This window comes from Salvia splendens, chromosome 5 (assembly GCF_004379255.2).
Source record: "Salvia splendens isolate huo1 chromosome 5, SspV2, whole genome shotgun sequence".
In the NCBI taxonomy this organism is placed as follows: domain Eukaryota; kingdom Viridiplantae; phylum Streptophyta; class Magnoliopsida; order Lamiales; family Lamiaceae; genus Salvia; species Salvia splendens.
In genome coordinates this window covers 699,700-719,188 of record NC_056036.1, presented here as the reverse complement: position 1 = coordinate 719,188, position 19,489 = coordinate 699,700, and the positions used below count along the sequence as shown (strand labels likewise).

Genomic DNA, 19,489 nt, shown 5'->3' with positions numbered 1-19,489 from the left:
TTGCAACTTGTATCTATAGCCTATGGGAACGCAAATCCATAGTTAAATAATACTTGTATCTATATATCCGGTCTTTAATGATTTTATCATTTCATTTATATTCGAAACTATCAACTATTAATTTTATCAATTTTATCAATCTTATGGAGTGCCATTTTTACAACTTGTATTAAAATGTTAAGATCGAAACCAAATTGGTAAATTGAGTTGAAAAATTGAGTAAAACTAATGCGAATATTACAAGTGAGATAGATTTGGAAAGGGTCGTTTTGACCTGTATTTTCATGATTGACCGATTGTTTTTTAAATAGTATAGTTTTGATTTTTGAGATGAAAAACAAATAATCTTCACTGCATTATCATTTATCACCGAATAAATAATTGTTTTTTGGATAGTAACTATAAAATCGATGTTTGAATACCGCACTATGAAAATTATAGTAGTAAAAATCTATGCAAATAAAATATTGGATGGAAATATATAAAGGTAAGACATAAAGTTTATTATGAATCGCATTTAATTTAAATAATTAACACATTAGTATTTTATCATGAGGATAACAAGTCATGTGGGGTGTGCATAGGACACCACCGACACCTTTGTTTTAATTCTACCCTTTTAAAATTACCGTGTCTTGATAATGATAAATAAATATGATATAATTAGTACTCATATTTTAAATTTTAGTACTAATGCCTAAATCATATACGTACTTTGATTTGCAAGTAAAACATAATCTCTATAAATCAACTCTCGTAAGTATTTTTTTTAATTTACCCTTAGATGAACCATTAATCAAACATACTGGTTTTATAATTCGGGAAATAAAAAAATCTCAGAATCTAACTCTTTGACCATTAAATACATTCTAATCATAGTCCATCATTAATTATTACGAGATTTATCATTAAATAAATATCCTCATATCGATTTTTTCCATCTAATTATTATTATCGATGTATGAGTTGTCAATCTACGCGTTTATTTGAATAGAGTCGCAGTAATAAAATTAGCAAGTAGTATCACACCTTCCAAAAAATTTCTTTATTTCAAGGCATATTGTCTAAATAGATAGAAAATTAGGTTAAATTCTGGCCACCTTTATAACTTTAAATATCAATCAAAAAATTCCACGACAAAAATAAATTCATCCGTCTAACATATTATTGATATACTCCTCCAAACTATATCGTTTCCTTTGCAAATAAGCGACATTGTTTATTAGCTAATCAACATCGACATCCACGTATAATTTCTAGGTTACCATATCAGATGCCATTTCACCAATTTTTTTTTAATAATATGATTGAGGACAAAAATTTAATCAAATCTCATAACTTTTCTAATTATTTACTCTCTTTTTAATCACTACTCACTTCGATGAATATAATCAAAGGAACTGTTGTAATTAAGTGAATAAAAAATACTTCCGGCCACAAAAAAAAATAGTCTTATTTTTCGGTCGACTTAACTTAATTAGGGCATTCGCAATGGCGGACTTCGACGCGGAATTCCCACGGATTTGGCGGAATTCTGTGGCGGACGTCCGTCATTAGGCCACACACGCGCGGATACGGAATTCGCATGAGGACGTCGCAGGTCCGTGCCTTCCGCGGAATTCCGTCCTGACGTCCGCAATTGCGTGGACTGTCACGGAATTCCGATTTTTGCATTTATTTTTTTTATTTTCTATAAATACGTCTCGTTGAACTTCATTTTTTACATTTAATTATGTATATTTTTTAATGAAGTACGTTTTTTTAAAAATAAAGTGTGTTCGTTTTCTCCGTATTCGCATCGAAATTTTAATTCCGAAAATTGGTTAATTTGTGAATTTGTGAATTTTTTTAACGTGAGAATTCCTTCGGGAATTTCGCAGGGGAATTCCGTCACTGTGCAGTGAGAAGTTCTTATAACGTGGCAGAGCAGTGAAAATTCCGCCGGGACATCCGCACCACTACGGATGCCCTTATAGAAAGACGAAGTATATTATTTAATTTATTTATTGAATTTATCACAGCTGGATACGAGCCTCTTTCTCGTCAGCCACACTCCCCACACTCTGTATCTCACTTGTAATGCTTAAATACACCTCCAAATCCCAATCCAAAATCCCCAATCCATTCTCCCCTCTCTCTTCTATCCCACCCATTTCCGCTCTCCCAAACATGCCGCTAAGATTAGCGGTAGTTTTGGCGTTTCTGGCCCTCGCCGCCGCAGAGGATCCCTACCGATTCTTCAATTGGAATGTCACCTACGGCACCATCTGGCCGCTCGGCCTCCCCCAGCAGGTTCTCCCTCTCTCTCTCTACAATTCGCGACGCAATGTGGGTGAATTTCGTTTTAATTTGGTGATTTTTTTGTTTTGTTTTGTTTGGTGATAGGGTATTTTGATAAATGGGCAATTTCCTGGGCCGAATATCAACTCTGTTACCAACGACAACATCATTGTCAATGTCTTCAACAGCTTGGATGAGCCCTTCCTCATTCACTGGTAACTACTCACGCACATCGTTTCTTAGTAATTTTTTTTCTTAGATTCTTCCGCATTTAAATGGGTTTATACATTAATGAAGTGGAGTTAAATTGCTTTTATTTACTGAATTTATTGGGTTTGTGATAAAATAAATCACTACTACTATGATATCAAAATAGTCATCCTATCTACTTTGGTTTACGATTTAAAGACATATTTTGGCTTAGTAAAAAGTTAGTACTACTATTATTGAAATATTATTGAAATATGAATTCGACTTTTATATACCCTACCATTCAAGTATACAATGGATTGTGAGATCGGTCTCCTTACCAAATATGAAAATATGAATAGGTCTTTAAATAAATAAGTAATTATTCTATGGAATAATAGTGATAATTTTAAATAATTAATAAAATATTTAAATTAAATACTTAAATACTCCCTTAGTTCTCTAATTTGTGTACCAAATGTAATCCTATTTTTGTGGATATTAATATAGTAGTATTAGTTTTAATGGAGTGTAGGCTTATTTACGCATTAAAAGGTAGTACAAGTAAATAGGACATATAAATACGAGGCACGTTTTTAGTAGTATGAATTAGAAAGTGTAGCCGTATATGTGTATGGTTATTATCCCTTGATATTGAGAATATAGCCCTTGATTAGCCACCAATTAGTGATTTACTTACGCCTTAAGTTTAGGGTATTATTTCGTCGTTTATAGACATTATATTTAGTAATTTTAGAATCCAAAGCTTATTAATAAATTTGACTTTTTAGGAAGGGTGTTTGATTAAAATTTAACTTATTATAATTTAAGTAATCTGTATCCGAAATAGCACAAGAATATATTATTTAAATCATAAATTATAATAATGTACTGTAAAAAATAAGAGCATTATGCCAAAATATTATTTTAAAAATTTGCAATTCATTTAAGAATTTTTATTGGAGTGGAAAAAAGCACATGGTTGATTTTCATTTACGATAAATAGGGTCCTGAATTCTAACAAGATAGGTGTGAAATCAAAATATACAAGAATCGAGGGATAGGAAAACATATTTTATTTCATTTTCGTTTCAGTAAAACTGGAAAAAAAAGTCTTCACCTACTATAATGCAATTTGCAATAAATGCGAACTTATACTCTATTTAGTGCCACAATTCTCAGGCTTTTTTTCTAGTTTTATTATATTTGGATTAAGAGGAAGGATGAAAACTGAACTTTATTATTCTTGGAATGGCTTTGATTTTGAATGTACTAATAGTCTAATACTTTTAGATTTTATTAACAGAAATGTTGTAGTTTGAAAAGGTGGCCACTTGCATTTTTTTTCAGAAAACAAGATAAAAAGTCACATGGGCTGTACATTTTCTAAAGCTTATGTTATTTACATCCATTACCAATTTTTATTTATATACTAAAGCTTGTTATTTCCAGCCATTATCAATTCTGAATTACCATAAATTGTCTAATTTTATCAAACAGTATAAAATATTCTCCATTTTTTTCTACGAACGTATTATTTTTTATGTTCATACTATAATTGGGTAAATTTAGTTTGTAAATTAAGTTTACGACAAAAGTTAATAAATTTAATTTTTTATTTTATTCTTTATGTGTGGTTGGATTAAGGAGGTAATAAAATAAACGTGGGTTCTATTTAAAAAATGCGAATTTTTTTTTTTTTAAATGCGAAAAATTGAGGGACCTAGATTGAGATAAAAAGGACAAGGATTCTGATTCATCAATAATCTAATGAATTGGATTTGCCTCTGTTTCTGACAGTGGCATAAAGCCGAACACATGCAGCTGTCTCTCTATTCACTCAATTTTATAGTAATTACTATCCTAGTCCTTGTGTTTGTCAGAAATAGATTTTAAACCCATTATTTCTTGTATTTCCAGTTCTGCACCAAATAATCTCCAATTATTGATCCAAGTCTTATGATATTTATTTAGTAAATCATTAGTGTATTTAATTTAATACTACTAGTATCTGTGTTTGAGCTCAAGACTGTAAACTTTGAATGATAGGAATGGGATTCAGAATAGGAGGAACTCTTACGAAGACGGAGTGTTGGGAACAACATGTCCGATCCCTCCGGGAAAGAACTTCACATACATTCTACAAATGAAGGATCAAATAGGGAGCTTTTCATATTTCCCATCACTGGGATTCCACAAGGCTGCTGGTGGATTCGGCGGGATTAAAATCTTAAGTAGACCGGGAATCCCGGTCCCTTTTGATAATCCTGCCGATGACTTCACCGTCTTGATTGGAGATTGGTATGCAACGAATCACACTGTAAGTCTCCCCTCCTATTCTCTAACACTCATATGTTAATTTTTTTGTCAAATAATGCACACTATAATTCATTTTTGCGTAACTTAACTTTTAAATTCTTTCAATAATGACCCCACATTTTAGCTAAACATACTTGTTTTTTCAAAATTTGGCCCCAAAAATACTGCTACTATTACACAAGATTCTCATTTGATTGATGTGAAATTGAGCTACTTCCATTATAGCGGTTGTTGATTTATTATTGTCAGTCACATCACAGAAAAGAATTTGGATTTGATTTTAGATTGAAACCATTTACTTTCTTGCCACATGCAACTATAATTTTGATGATAAATTAATGATTTTATTTAATTGTTAAATCTTTTTAATGATTACCACGCTTCTATTTATTTAGAGAAGACGATTTTACTCAAATAAAGAGTATAAATGAATTAAATTTTGCTAAACCACTACAAATGAATGATACTCCATTTGTTTGAACCGAAATTATAACAAGCCACATTATATCATATTTATGATAAAGTTTTTCTATTTTAATACTTTTTTATAATTTATCAATTTTATACTCCATATTAGTTTGCATTTTCTTCCCTTAAAAGAAAGTTTTACTAGTCTGGGTGCCATGTCATCTCGGGATATGGGCTTTTTGGAGTGTCGGTAGCTTTGTGTAGGCCCATTTTCTGAAAAGGTTAATTACGAATGCAGCAACCTTTGACCATTGAGCCACCCACAGCTGGATGCTTTTCTAGTCCAGCTCTTGTCTTTGGGCCCATTAATTCAAATTTCAAACTTTTTGTTTTGTGGTTTTTCCAACTGTTTTTTAAAATTAAGAAACGAATCAGAATTTGACTAAATTTCATGATTTGCTTAGGTCTTGAGGGGAATCCTCGACGGCGGCAACAAGTTGCCTTTTCCAGACGCGATCCTCATCAACGGCCGCGGCCAAAACGCGACATCTTTCAATGTCGAACAAGGCAAAACATACCGCTTTCGGATATGCAACGTGGGATTGCAGAACTCTCTCAACTTCCGGATCCAAGGCCACAAGATGAAGGTGGTTGAGGTGGAAGGAACTCACACTCTGCAGATCAGCTACTCCTCTCTCGACATCCACGTCGGCCAGTGCATGTCTGTGCTCGTCACGGCTGATCAGCCGTCACAGAGCTACTACATTGCTGTGTCGAGCCGGTTCACCACCCCTGTCCTACTCACCACTGGCTTCCTCCGTTACTCCTACTCCAACAGCCCGCCCTCGGGCCCCCTTCCCGGGGGACCAACCGTTGAGATCGACTGGTCCCTCAACCAAGCTCGTTCCATCAGGTGCATACCGAGCAAGAGAATTGTCATTCATTTCCTATCTTCATTCTGAATCTTACATGTTCCAATATTTTGTGTTTCAGGACTAATCTTACAGCGAGCGGGCCAAGACCGAACCCACAGGGCTCTTACCACTATGGTATGATCAACACTACACGAACCATAAGGCTGGCTAGCTCGGCCGGTCAGGTGGACAATAAGCAGAGGTATGCTATCAACAGTGTGTCGTTTAAACCGGCCGACACCCCTTTGAAAGTCGCGGATTACTTCAAGATAGATGGGGTTTTTCGCGTTGGGAGTGTGTCGGATGCTCCTAGTTATGGAGGAGTGTACCTCGACACGGGAGTGATAGGTGCTGACTACAGAACCTACATCGAGATCGTGTTTGAAAACGATGAGGATATCGTGCAGAGCTATCACCTTAGCGGCTATTCCTTCTTCGTAGTCGGGTAAGTTGTGTGTGCGCGTGTGTGATTTGTGTCTTTCCCGTTTGCCTACTGAGTTGATTTGTACGGATATCAGAATGGACGGAGGGCAATGGCGTTCCGATAGTCGAAACGAGTACAATCTACGTGATGCAGTCTCCCGTTGCACGGTCCAGGTGAGAAACGAGTACTACAAACTAAAAAATGGAGCATGTTATTTTAAAAATATAATATTGTCGAATTTTTTGTATTTTATGTGAATCGTTGTACAAAAGCCCTTATCAGTATTGTGTGGACAGGTGTATCCCAAGTCATGGACCGCGATATATCTGGCGTTGGACAACGTGGGAATGTGGAACTTGAGGTCGGAGTTCTGGGCCCGACAGTACCTGGGCCAGCAGCTGTATCTGAGGGTATACACGCCATCCACGTCATTGAGAGACGAATACCCCATCCCGAGGAATGCGCTTCTCTGTGGGAGGGCGAGCGGAAGGCGCACGAGGCCTCTTTAATTTGCTATATATGGCATGCCATGAGTTGGTGTATGTGTTAGAAATAGAAGGTTTTGAATTGTTGGGCTCTGGAGGTGCTAGCTCAGCACCATGAGGTTTTAGGAGCAGTGTTGTTATCTATATATATCAGGGTTTGATTACCTTATTCTTTGTATTTGAACATGGATGTTGTATCTCTGTTTCATATGTTGTTATATAGTACAATTATTTTTGTATTCAATGAAGTTGTACTGTTACTATGTGAGTAGTATTTTATATTTATCTGGTTATTTTATGATATCATTTTGTTGATGGGAAAATTATCAATTACTATCTCATTTTACTAAATTTGGTATAAAACGAAATGTGTTTATTAATTTATTAGGCTTAAAACTGTGTTGTTTAGTTGTCTACATTATCATATTAATTCATGTATGCATTACTCTTTACCACTAATGTTTACATGTGTGCACCACATCAACATTGCATAGCTTGAAAAAAAAAATCGCAAAAATTGTTTTTTTTTGAAATTTCATAATTTGTCATTCAAATATTCAAATTTAAAAGGTACAAGACAAACCAAAATTTTAGAAAAAAACGTAATTTTGCACCTAACTTATCCCTATAAGTATAATCTATTAAGTATTAACTAAATATCCATTGTCCAAAAATTGTAATTTTCCTACTCGGCCATGTGAGTTGCTCATGCTTTCACTAATAAAAAATTGCTTTTTACTGACACTAATTTTAAGAAATATGAATTCAAAAAAGTTAATAAATGGGAAGACACTTTTTTATAATAAAATATAATTATAATGTATTAATTGATTGTGAAATCTATCTATAAGTAAAATGAAATTAGAGTTTTATCAGGGGTATAAACCAAAATAATAAAAATAGAATTGATCAATAAACGAAACAAGTTGATATACTAATCTACTTATTTACTCTGTCCCTTCTATGTTACTTGCACTCTTCCATTTAGGCTCGTCACAAAGTACTAACACTATTTATAGTTTAAGTTAGAATTAATATATTTAATTAATATGCTAGAAGAACTCCGATATCTCATTACACTTAAAATTCTAATTTAATTACATTAAAAAATCAATCCCAATTTTACGGTTTAAAATGAAAAGTGCAATTAACAGGATGAAGGGAGTATTTGGAAATTATATTAACAACGTATGGACTAACAAAAGTCACAAAATGAGAGCAATAAACAAGTCATTAATAAAAAAATTCAAAAACCCGAAGCCCTCTACTTAAAGTGAGAAATATTTAGAAACCCCCCTTTCTCCCGCAGCCTCTTCTACACTCCAGTCTCCAGCTCTCTTCGCTTAACTATAAGGTGCGATTTCTTCTCCTAGGGTTTCTGAAACTGCTAATTTCGATTCTCCACCACAATCTAGCAAAACATTTGTTGTTTTCACTGTTTTAGTTTGAGGATATTATTCAGGCTGTTCTAGGGTTTAAGGTGTGGTTTTGTTAGTACTGATCTTAGGATGGTGAATGAGAGAGATTACATTTCAAGGAATGTTTTGTAGGTATGGATCTCTGGTTACTCTATTATTTAGCTGGGGTGCACATGGTAAAATTAATTGTAGGGCACATGTGTGTTGGAAATCGCTACTGATTACTAGGGTTTAAGATCTATTTTTTGTGGAATTGTTCGAGCTTTAATTGGCGAAAATCATTAGTTTTAATGGTTTGTTTGGTCTTAATTAATGTTATAATTTGTGCGCTCGTGATTAAAGATTTATTCTTTTCCTTATTTTTCTTTATCTTCCAGAAAATTGGTTGCTGTGTTTGAGTGCTCTTACCATCTTCATTCTCGACGCTTACTGAGATGGCGGTATGATATATTCTGACTTCTCTTGCATTGTTAGATTATTTTTGTTATCTATAACCTCCAGACTCTCTAACGATGCTTCTGTATGTGATTGAATAGGTAGAAAATCTTTTCAAAGATGAGGCCACAGAGGAGAAGGGTGAGCGTGCCCGAATGGTAAGGGTTATTTTGTTCGTGATGTATCGTCAATCACATTTCAACAAGCAATATGTGCTGTTTGATTCCTGTTCATAGTGTACCACATTGAGTGAAGAGGGTGATTCTGAATATGAGTTTGCCGTCTCTATGTTTATAGAGTATCTAACATCTAAGTTCTGTCTTTTTATAACAGGCCTCTTTTATTGGAGCCATGGCTATAGCTGACTTGGTTAAGACAACCTTAGGACCTAAGGGGATGGTATAAGAGTTTGTTCTTAGTATGAAATACCTCTTGTAATTCTTGTAATTGTAGTGACAAGTTCTTTATTGTAGGATAAAATTTTGCAATCCACTGGCAGAGGACATGGTGTCACGGTGACAAATGATGGGGCCACCATCTTAAAGTCCCTTCACATTGACAACCCTGCAGCTAAAGTCCTTGTTGGTATCCTTGATGTTATGTTACTATTGCATTTTACATTAGTAAAGTTCAATTTGACTTTGGTTAGTATAGGATTTATTTTGCTTGTGTTCTTGGGCACATTATTTTTATATACAGTTGTGATGTTGTTGTTGAAATTTCATGTTGCTTGTAGCCAAGTATTCAACCAAAACCTAACTCTAAATTCTCACTTTATGCCAATAATGAATTAATTATTAAGAACCCATGATTAGGTAGTTGAGTCTGGCAGCTAAATAAAATATCCTTCAGGTAAATTTTTCTAAAAATTGGAGTAAACCAGAGGTCAACATTCTTTTGAATGAGAGGTCTAGAGAAAAATATTTGATCATTGTCAAAGCCTTAAATACATTGCCAGATATCTCAAAAGTACAAGATGATGAAGTTGGTGATGGTACAACTTCAGTTGTTGTTTTAGCCGGGGAGCTTTTGAGGGAAGCAGAGAAGCTTGTCAATTCCAAAATTCATCCAATGACCATTATTTCAGGTTTGTCACATACTTTTTTACTAACTCAATCATATTATAGAATATATAATTCTATTCCTTTCGCTATATCTGGTGAGTTAGAATTTAGAAATGAAACAAACTGAATGTATGATTTGGTTATAATTATGTAATATGGAATCCACACTGAAATACTTCGAGGTAATAGTAAGTTTTTTTAATTAGAGGCTGGAATGGTTTCTCTATAATCCTTCTCATTATAGTTGATAATTCCTATATTTCTGTGTATATAACAGGGTACCGTATGGCTGCTGAATGTGCATTAAATGCATTGATCGAGAAGGTTGCAGATAATAAATTGGATGCAGGTGATTATATTCTTTTAGCTTTAGTTGAGCATTGCTATTTTTGTGTTGTGATATTGAAACCTTATAATTGTTCTCATTACATCTTATATTTTCAGACAAATTTAAGTCCGACTTACTGAAGATTGCAATGACTACTTTGAGTTCCAAAATTCTCTCTCAGGACAAAGAACATTTTGGCAAACTGGCTGTTGATGCAGTTATGAGGCTGAAGGTATGATCATGTTTTACTTAGTTGATTGTAAAGATGTGTCTATAGATGTTGGTATTGGGTTCTTATGCCTATATATATATATATATATTAATTATCAGCCTTTATAATTGTTAATATATGGCTAATAATTATTAGTCGTTTCTTTATACAGGGAAGTACGAATTTGGAATCCATTCAAATCATAAAGAAGCCTGGAGGGTCGCTAAAAGATTCCTTTTTGGATGAAGGGTAAGTCAGAATCCTAATTTCTTTTCATTCTCTTTCTTTTTAATGGAATTTTGCTTCTTCTCTGAAATTACATGTTTTTTCTTGCTTTGTGATAGTTCATCTTTCAGCTCTGATCTGATTTTAGATTGGGTTCAGAAGCTGTCTAAATTCCAATTTAATGTTTCTTACTTCTCCATTCAGATTTATTTTGGACAAAAAAATTGGTGTTGGCCAACCAAAACGTATTGAGAATGCAAAGATTTTGGTGGCAAATACGGCAATGGATACAGATAAAGTGAAAATTTATGGGGCGCGTGTCCGAGTTGATTCGATGGCTAAGGTCGCTGAGATTGAAGTGGCTGAAAAGGAAAAGATGAGGGAGAAGGTGCAAAAGATTATAAATCATGGGATAAACTGCTTCGTTAATCGCCAGTTGATCTACAATTTTCCAGAGGAATTATTTGCTGACGCTGGAGTACTTGCAATAGAGCATGCTGATTTTGATGGTATCGAGCGGCTGGCACTTGTTACTGGTGGTGATATTGCATCAACTTTCGATAATCCAGAGTCAGTTAAGCTTGGGCAATGCAAGCTCATTGAAGAAATTATGATTGGCGAGGACCGGTTGATTCACTTTTCTGGTGTTGAAATGGGCCAGGCATGTACAATTGTTTTGAGAGGTGCAAGGTACTGTCATTCGACGAGTGTTACATTATGCTTTGAAGCATTCCTTGTCATATCAATTATGGTTTTACATCTCATCTCAAATTTAATATATTTGTCGTTTGTACTTCTGGTAGCCCTCATATGTTGGATGAAGCTGAAAGATCTCTGCATGACGCCTTGTGTGTTCTATCACAAACGGTAAACGACAGCAGGGTGTTGCTTGGAGGTGGATGGCCTGAGATGGTAATGGCAAAAGCAGTTGATGAACTTGCTAGGCGAACTCCGGGAAAGAGGTCTCATGCCATTGAAGCCTTTTCAAGGGCGCTTGTGGCCATTCCAACTATCATTGCTGACAACGCTGGCTTGGACAGTGCTGAATTAGTTGCTCAACTCCGAGCAGAGCACCACAAGGAAGGGACCAATGCTGGGATTGACGTCATCTCTGGATCTGTAAGTCTCATGTTATCATTTACTTATCTCATGATTCTGATAAGTTAAAACCCCTATCACAACATGCTATAAAACTTTGTTATAATCTCAAAAATAGAATAAAAACTTTAGTGTCAATACATTTTCGTTCTTGAAAATCAACATGATTGTGTGCTTTTCTCAATCGTCATGGTTAACTTGTTTTTCACAGGTCGGAGATATGGCCGAGAGAGGGATATGTGAGGCATTCAAAGTGAAGCATGCTGTTTTGCTTTCAGCAACTGAAGCTGCTGAGATGATCCTAAGGGTCGACGAAATCATCACCTGCGCACCACGAAGAAGAGAAGACAGGATGTGAAGATAATGTGCGCAGTTGTCTCTTGATGTGTTAGGGTGGTTTCACGAAAGTTCTAATGTCAGGGGGACGTGCAGTTTTGTTCACCGAAACATTATTTTTTGCTTGTGCTTTTGGGATTTTTCTCCTTTTGTTTCATTTAACTAGGACATGTCGAATTATTATTTTCTAATTTGTTCGACTGAACGTGTGTTAAACTATTATATGATGGTTTTCAAAAACGTTGTTTTATTACTCCCTTCGTTCTTGAATAGGAGTCCTATTTTTCCATTTTAGTTAGTCCGCGAATAAGAGTCCCGGTTCACTTTTATTATCATAAGGTCTCACCTTCCATCAACTCATTTTACTCATATTTCATTTAAAACTAATAATATACAAGTGAGACTTTTATTCTGTTAATTTTTTTTCCATCCACTTTTCATAACCTTTCTTAAAACATGTGCCGTCCATAAATGAGATTCCTAATGGCAGACAGAGGGAGTATCAGACATTAATCCTAATTTAGTACTCCCTATATCTCTGGTTGGATGGGATTTTGAGGGAGTATGTCGAAAAACTGCTTTGAAAAGCTGATTTAAAACATGTTTGTGCGAATTGGCCAATCGCAGCTTAGTCGTTGAGTTCGACAGGTTGCCCGACTCAACGACTTGCTGAGATGCCTCTAGGCTTAGCAATGATTTTACCTCAATTCTCGACATCACCCAAGTTCATGTTTCACATCATACAAGTTCTTATAAATAAAAGATAACCTACTTTTGTAAGTGTTTTAAACATATAAAATCACTCAAAATAAAGGGGGCAACCGTCGTAGTACTCCATAATTAAAATCCACTAGCTTTCTATCGTGAGTAGTATCCGTTAACATAAGAGTTCGCACATTTTCATTTTTTTAAATCCGTTTTACTAGTGTATGCACTTTCTAATTTTGAATTTTTTCTCTCTCTAATGATATAAGACTCATTATCTACTAATAATATTTTAATTATTTTTTCTTTCTATTTCTGTTACTTTCCTTAATTGTGCATTAAAATCCGTGATCGAACTCGTGGGAAGGCGGTAATTTACTCGTTAAGAGTTGTGAAATTAAGGAGGCTAAAATAGTAAATATGACGTCAACTACAAAATGGTGATCTCTTCTTCACTAGGTAAAATTCGTTTACAAATTTACAGAGGGAAATAACTACCGCCGTCTCCCTATAGTCGGAATCAAATGGCCAGCAACGGCGCCGCACTTCACAGTGATACCACAAAAGCGCACGTTAGCTCCGCCGCTGAAACTGACAATGACGACCTAGTGTTCCTCCGCCGCGCCGCCCGCTCTCTGCCGCCGCCAGTCCTCAAGGACTTGCTGTCCAATGGCGTTAGTTCTTCCCTCACTATTTATATCATTTTCCTGCTTTATTAATTTCCAATTTAGTTCACAAGAGCGCAGCAGTTTATAATTGATCGCTTCGCTATTGCAATTGGAAATACTTCTATGGAAATTAGACAAACTATTCCCAAATTCAATCTATGCAATCCAATTATATGGACTGGAAATTGTAATTGACCTAATTTTAGATCTCGAAATTGATTGACTGTTACATAGTGGTGCTGCACATGATGTATGATTTGTAGGCTAAAGCTCTAATTACTGATGCAGGTTTGTGCACGTTGTATACTTAAGCAATTTGGTCAACACGAGTATATATGTTCTCGTCCTTCGGTTACAACGCCTCTTCTGAATGTGATTCTTCGCGAAGTGGCAGAGCATGGTGATGCTGGGGCCGCTAATGATAGTGTTGGGGAAAGTAAAGATATGGTTGACGTAGAAAAAGAATTACAGGAGGTTTGCAGGGTTTGTCTAGGCATTTTGCAGTTCCTATATGTTGATGACAATGGAATTTTGGTGAAAAAGAGTCATGCTTGCGATTTTGCTGCAGCAGTTGCAGACAATGTAGAGCAAGGGGGCTATCAAATCGATAGCTTCTGTCTCCTAGTGTCCCTGCCCCCGGTTGTGGTCGATAATGAGCAGGCAGTTTGGTTAGTGATCTAGAATTCTTGGATATGCAATATCATTATGGCTGGAAAAATCTTTGTATTGGTAAAGATATAAGTCCTGTAAAAATAACCGTGAATTGTTCGTTTTCAGGTCATATATAAAAGAGAAGTATAGTTCTGAATCTTGGTTCACAGAAAAGTTCCCATCTTCATGCATTACAGTGAAAGATTTCTTGAAATTGTCAATTACAAATCCCTTGGAGAAGTTGTTGGTATTATTTGAGTCTTTTCTCAGTGGCGTTTTAAATCTTATTTTGCATTTTGGCATTCTATTGGTTCTTTCTTAGTCATCCCAGTATAATGTTTAAATATTGGTAACTATTACAGGATGTAAAATGCAACGAGAATTCATTCCGAGTTCAATTAACATACACACTTTCTGATGCACTATCCGAGAATGAGCCCATTAGTGAGAGCAATGGCTGCTATAAGAGGAGGAAAATAGGCAAGTCACTTTCCTGTCTCCTTCCAATAATATCCTCAACGCGGTAGTGCAAATCTCATCCAGATGCACTAGCAGAGTCATAATAATCTGAACTTGAATAGTGAAACCTGAATCAACACAAAATTAAGTCATTTTTTAAGAGAAAACTGAAAGCAATGGAATTTTGTATATGTGATTGAAATTATAACACTGTAGTGTCAAATGTATTTAACATATGCTTATTAAAAGGTTGATGCTTTTTCATTATCAATTACTACTTGTGAAGTATTTACTCAATAAATGCTTCGGAGAACGCTCTTCATTATGCCATATGTTAAACTGAGCACTATAGTTGTTTAATAGGCATTGAATCATCAAAGCAGTGAATATGGTCATGTGAAATATTTTGTCTTGGATTCTGCACATTATATATGTTCATCCTGTTAAATTGGCAGGTGAGACTGATACCTTGAAGAACTCTACCGACTTGCAAAAGGTTGAAAACCATGACCTCACTTCCAATTCTTCAAATGGGTGCAAAGATGATCAGGCTGGTTTGTCAAAATTCCCACTAGAGAAGGTATGTGCTGAGTCCTGATTTCTTGTTTCCTTCTTTCCTTCTTTTCCATCTTATCCTGTATAAGGAGCTTAAGGTCTTTATTTTATTGACTGCCACGCCAACTGAATTTCAAATATCAACGCTTTATGAGTGATGATTTATTTTTCAGGTCAATGGAAATGGGTGCTGCTCCTTGTTTTTTCAATGCTACAAGACTTCTGTCTATGTTGGTGGGAGATATCTTAAGGTGCAACAACTTTATCACAAACATATTTGATTCTCTATGTATGATGCTGAATTCTGATGACAGTCAACCTTTCGATTATTAAAAGCCTTGGGTTCATTTTCTTATGCCATTTGAGATTCATCTATAGTGATAGGCTGATGGCACTTTGGCATTATTCTACCCTATTCATTATTTCACTGAATATGTTTTGAGCAGGAACAGTGATAGTTACAAATGTAAGGTTTTGCTTATTAAATCTATTAAGTTGACCAGCATATAAGCCCATTTGAATAAGCTCTATAGTATCAAGTTCAATAAGTATAAGCATTACTCGCATAAAATAACGTCCATGTATTTCAAAGGTCAACGTTTTCTTTTGAAGATGTGGGGGGGGGGGGGGGGGGGTATTTGGAGATCTTTTGTGATAGATCATTCTAGGATTTAGTCGACTAAGATGCTTATTCGTCGTATCTGCAGTCCACCTTATTCGTAATGTTCGCTATTATTAAAAAGTAAATTCAGCTTGGGTTAACCTGGGCGAAAATTCCCTGAACTATGTACTATTACTCTTTTTGATGCAGTACTCTAGAAATGTCAGCCAGTCACGCTGGATTATAGATGATGAACGAATGGGTGAAGCATCTGTTGAGGTGAAGAAGCTTCAAGATTGAAATTTGTAGTTTTCCTGTTATTATTTTGGACTATCTAGACATGAAACATATTTTTTTCCTTGTTTGCAGGAAATCGTTGGTAGCAACATCCTCCCCATCTGTCAGGGTGACAAGTACAAGTTCCATGCTGCCGGGAGAGAAGACATTGATGTAGAGAACTCAATCTTATCATCACCACTAATAGTTGGCAGTTCTTATTTGAACATCTGCCCCTCTTTTGTAGCTCTCTTACATGCATGTAGTAAATATCTACGCAGGTGCGCATGCTGGGCACTGGGCGACCTTTTCTGGTTGAGATCCTGAATGCACGCCAATTCCCTTCTGATCTGTTGATAAAGGAGATCGAAACGAAGATAAATAGCTTGGAAAGCAAACTTGTATGCCCTAGTAAAGTTGATTTTGTTTTTGCTGCTTATCATACATGTAATGAATTATGAAGTAGAAAACGTACTGGCTTGTGCAGGTGCAAGTGAAGAATCTTAGGTTTTTGGGTAGTCAGGGTTGGGAGCTGATGCGTGAAGGAGAAGCAGAAAAGCAGGTATGCCTTTAGCTTTTAATAGTTGGGTGGTAGACTCGCGATGACCAGTAGTCCTAAAAGGTTTCAATTGTATTTGCAGAAACAGTATGTTGCACTAGTGTGGATTTCTCGTCCCTTTGAAAATGAAGATGAGCAAAAGTTATCATCGGTCACGGATCTGGTTTGCTTATTATCTACGTCTTTTTCTGTTTTTATTCTCGAGCTTGTTCTTTGGCAAAATAGCTGGTTAGCTGTTCCATTTTCTTGTGCAGAAAGTTTTGCAGAAAACTCCAGTGAGAGTCCTCCATCGTCGAAGTCCACTAGAACGTGAAAAAATCATACATTGGTAAGAATATTTTACATAAATGTTTCACTATCCTTCTCCTTTGCAGATTTATTTATATTTATCTCATATTTCAGGATGAAAATAGAAAAGATAGCTGGTAGTTCTCAATATTTCCTTTTGCACTTGTGCACTCAGGTTAAGTAATCTCTTGCACTTTTTTGTATGATTGACTTATCCCATTAAAGTGATGATTCTAGTAGAAATTTGCATCTTTTTATTCTTGAATTTTTGGGAAAAAAAAGCTGATAAGTTGATGCTTTTATCTTCGACCAGGCTGGAACTTACATCAAGGAATTCGTTCATGGAGATCTCGGACGTACATATCCCAAGTATGAAACCACTTTTATGTAGTCATCATCTATATCTTAGATTTTAGCTGAATTCGTTCGTCTTAAATCTCCAGATCAGTGTTTCTTTCTACTATCTTAGTACTTGGTTGGATACATATAATGTCTGAAAACTCAATAGCTACTCTAAAAATTTAGTATTATATCGAATTTCAAGTTGTTCGACAGATCCCAACATCAGTTCTTTTCACCCATTTTACACTGTATTTTTTCAGTGTCGGTTCGATCCTGGGATGCAGAGCAGAAATATTGCAACTTGATGTCACAGATGTGAAGATGGATTGCTTCCAAGCCTGAGTAAGGCTTCTTTGTGCCAAACTTCCATTTCAGACCTTTTCTTTTTCATTTCAAACATAAGCCATCATCTTGTAAACATTCAATTTTGGTTCTATTTTATTGGGACTTTTTATGAACTAGTCTTTTTCTTGGTTTAATGTGTGAACTAAGCTTGGCTGTTGCAATCTGCCCAAAACCGTGATTTCGAGGGCTTTCTACCTCGGGCCTTCCCCAAACGTAGCCTCGCTCTGATACCAATAGTCAAAGGCCGTATCATGGCTAATCCGGGCTATCAAACGGGTCCTTTAGATAACTATTTCATGTCATCTTGTGAAAATATGATAAGACATGACATCCTAAAAATGAGTGAGTTCTCATTACGTATTTTGTATGTAAAAATAAAAACCAATACTCATTTAGGAAAAATGTGTATTCTTAACTCTCCAAGAGTTGCATATTATTTTCTAGTTTAAATGACACGGGGGTGTGTTTATTTATCACAAATATAAAATCATCAAGAGAAATAATACTACTCCCTCTGTTCTGTTTAGTTAAGATGATTCATTTTTTTTCGCACATGTTTTGGAAAAATGATAATAAATAGTTAAAGTGAACAGAGAAATTAAAATAAGAGAGACAATAATGTATTAATGTAAAAGAGACCATCCTCTATATTATATTATTTCTTACTTTACTTTCTCACAACTTTAACTATTTATTATCATTTTTTCATAACACGTCCGAAAAAAGGGGTCATCTTAACTGAACGAGGGAGTATTAGTTAATAGGAGTAACATTTATCATTTTTTTTTAACTTGATTGGTTTGACTAGTTAGTACGAAATCAGAAGTTAAATACAATAATAATTACGAATTTATAGCTAAAAAAATTACAACATTCCTTGTGCATAGTATATCATTCCATTTCTATACGTTATCAATCAATAAATATTTCAATTCTCTTGGTAGGCATTGATGGCATTTTGCTAACATATATAGAACCATACAATCAATTAAATAGCACATCAACAAAAATATAATGCTAGGATCTAAAAAATTGACGAGTGCTTAAATTTTATAACTGCCCACAATTACTTTGCAACAAACCCTCTGTTATAATAAAATAATAATTCAGAAATTCAATGGCACTTTAAATTCTTAGTGATCATGGTGGCTTCAAAAATTAAATTCTTGGTACACTAATATCAACCTTCCAATAGGCAATGGCTCCACAAATTAAATTTGCAAAAATGCACTATTCATTGAGTGCAGAATGTTTGATATTATTTGATGTAGTGTGTTTTTCTTTTCTGATTTTAAATTAAATGCTATATGTATATGTTTGTTACACCTATATATAATGGAGTACAATATTAATTCCGTTGTAGGTGAGAGTAGTATTATTACTTTATCATACATTAATACATTTTGTAATTGAAATTTCCTTTTTGTTTGGGTTAATTTTCAAACATTAATTTCTTCTCTATGATTGAATCCACAAACTTGCAACAAACACATAAAGTAAATTATAGTGGTACTTGATTACTATGCAATTCAAAATTTGGTGGTATAATAATTGCATTACATTGTAGTAATAATTAGAAACGTTATATTAGGATCAATTTGTAAACTATCCCCTCAGATAAAAAGGATTATAGCGCCTAATATCATGTACTTTTTGGAAATATTGATTTTTTACACAAATTTAGAAGTTGGTAATCATAAACTTATGTTAAGATGTTAATTACACATCGATGTCATATTCCAGTTTAGATTAAAGGATGCGGGCAATTGAGTGACATTCATTTGATGATATGGAATATGGACGATTTGATGACATTTAATTGATGATGCAAACTTCAATTTAAGCCTCAATCAGTTAAAAATTGAAGCATTAAATCATATAAACAATCGAATGTAATTCGATTGTA

At 34.9% G+C, this 19,489-nt stretch overlaps 3 protein-coding genes across 3 annotated transcripts; all 3 read left to right on the top strand.

Moving 5' to 3' along the window:
* Window positions 1–2,026: 2,026 nt before the first annotated feature.
* On the top strand, window positions 2,027–7,263 carry LOC121803571 (L-ascorbate oxidase homolog). Its single transcript, XM_042203189.1, has 7 exons — window positions 2,027–2,292; window positions 2,386–2,495; window positions 4,519–4,789; window positions 5,661–6,109; window positions 6,190–6,555; window positions 6,629–6,707; window positions 6,831–7,263. Exons 1-7 carry the CDS (start codon window positions 2,080–2,082, stop codon window positions 7,041–7,043), a joined length of 1,701 nt encoding a protein of 566 aa, XP_042059123.1. The 5' UTR covers window positions 2,027–2,079; the 3' UTR covers window positions 7,044–7,263.
* Window positions 7,264–8,242: 979 nt separating this feature from the next.
* Window positions 8,243–12,387, top strand: LOC121801896 (T-complex protein 1 subunit beta). Its single transcript, XM_042201356.1, has 12 exons — window positions 8,243–8,373; window positions 8,815–8,877; window positions 8,974–9,030; window positions 9,206–9,271; window positions 9,346–9,457; window positions 9,831–9,959; window positions 10,214–10,285; window positions 10,381–10,496; window positions 10,648–10,724; window positions 10,905–11,390; window positions 11,504–11,819; window positions 12,010–12,387. The coding sequence occupies exons 2-12, from the start codon at window positions 8,872–8,874 to the stop codon at window positions 12,154–12,156; spliced, it is 1,584 nt and encodes a 527-aa protein (XP_042057290.1). The 5' UTR covers window positions 8,243–8,373; window positions 8,815–8,871; the 3' UTR covers window positions 12,157–12,387.
* An 897-nt stretch (window positions 12,388–13,284) lies between these two features.
* LOC121804791 (tRNA pseudouridine synthase Pus10) lies at window positions 13,285–17,699 on the top strand. The gene is made up of 15 exons (XM_042204468.1): window positions 13,285–13,513; window positions 13,796–14,175; window positions 14,285–14,405; window positions 14,521–14,638; window positions 15,073–15,197; window positions 15,346–15,423; window positions 15,984–16,052; window positions 16,143–16,223; window positions 16,331–16,450; window positions 16,537–16,611; window positions 16,691–16,771; window positions 16,863–16,936; window positions 17,011–17,071; window positions 17,210–17,265; window positions 17,499–17,699. Exons 1-15 carry the CDS (start codon window positions 13,364–13,366, stop codon window positions 17,578–17,580), a joined length of 1,671 nt encoding a protein of 556 aa, XP_042060402.1. The 5' UTR covers window positions 13,285–13,363; the 3' UTR covers window positions 17,581–17,699.
* Window positions 17,700–19,489: the final 1,790 nt, after the last annotated feature.

Bases quoted from the DNA above. Each gene is read 5' to 3' on its own strand.
- LOC121803571 (XM_042203189.1), top strand. From the start codon at position 2,080: ATGCTTAAATACACCTCCAAATCCCAATCCAAAATCCCCAATCCATTC. The intron at 6,110-6,189 runs GTGCATACCGAG...TTTGTGTTTCAG, and splicing joins AACCAAGCTCGTTCCATCAG to GACTAATCTTACAGCGAGCG. The intron at 6,708-6,830 runs GTGAGAAACGAG...TTGTGTGGACAG, and splicing joins TCTCCCGTTGCACGGTCCAG to GTGTATCCCAAGTCATGGAC.
- LOC121801896 (XM_042201356.1), top strand. The intron at 9,960-10,213 runs GTTTGTCACATA...TGTATATAACAG, and splicing joins TCCAATGACCATTATTTCAG to GGTACCGTATGGCTGCTGAA. The intron at 11,391-11,503 runs GTACTGTCATTC...TACTTCTGGTAG, and splicing joins ATTGTTTTGAGAGGTGCAAG to CCCTCATATGTTGGATGAAG.
- LOC121804791 (XM_042204468.1), top strand. From the start codon at position 13,364: ATGGCCAGCAACGGCGCCGCACTTCACAGTGATACCACAAAAGCGCAC. The intron at 13,514-13,795 runs GTTAGTTCTTCC...TTACTGATGCAG, and splicing joins AGGACTTGCTGTCCAATGGC to GTTTGTGCACGTTGTATACT. The intron at 14,406-14,520 runs GTATTATTTGAG...TAACTATTACAG, and splicing joins ATCCCTTGGAGAAGTTGTTG to GATGTAAAATGCAACGAGAA.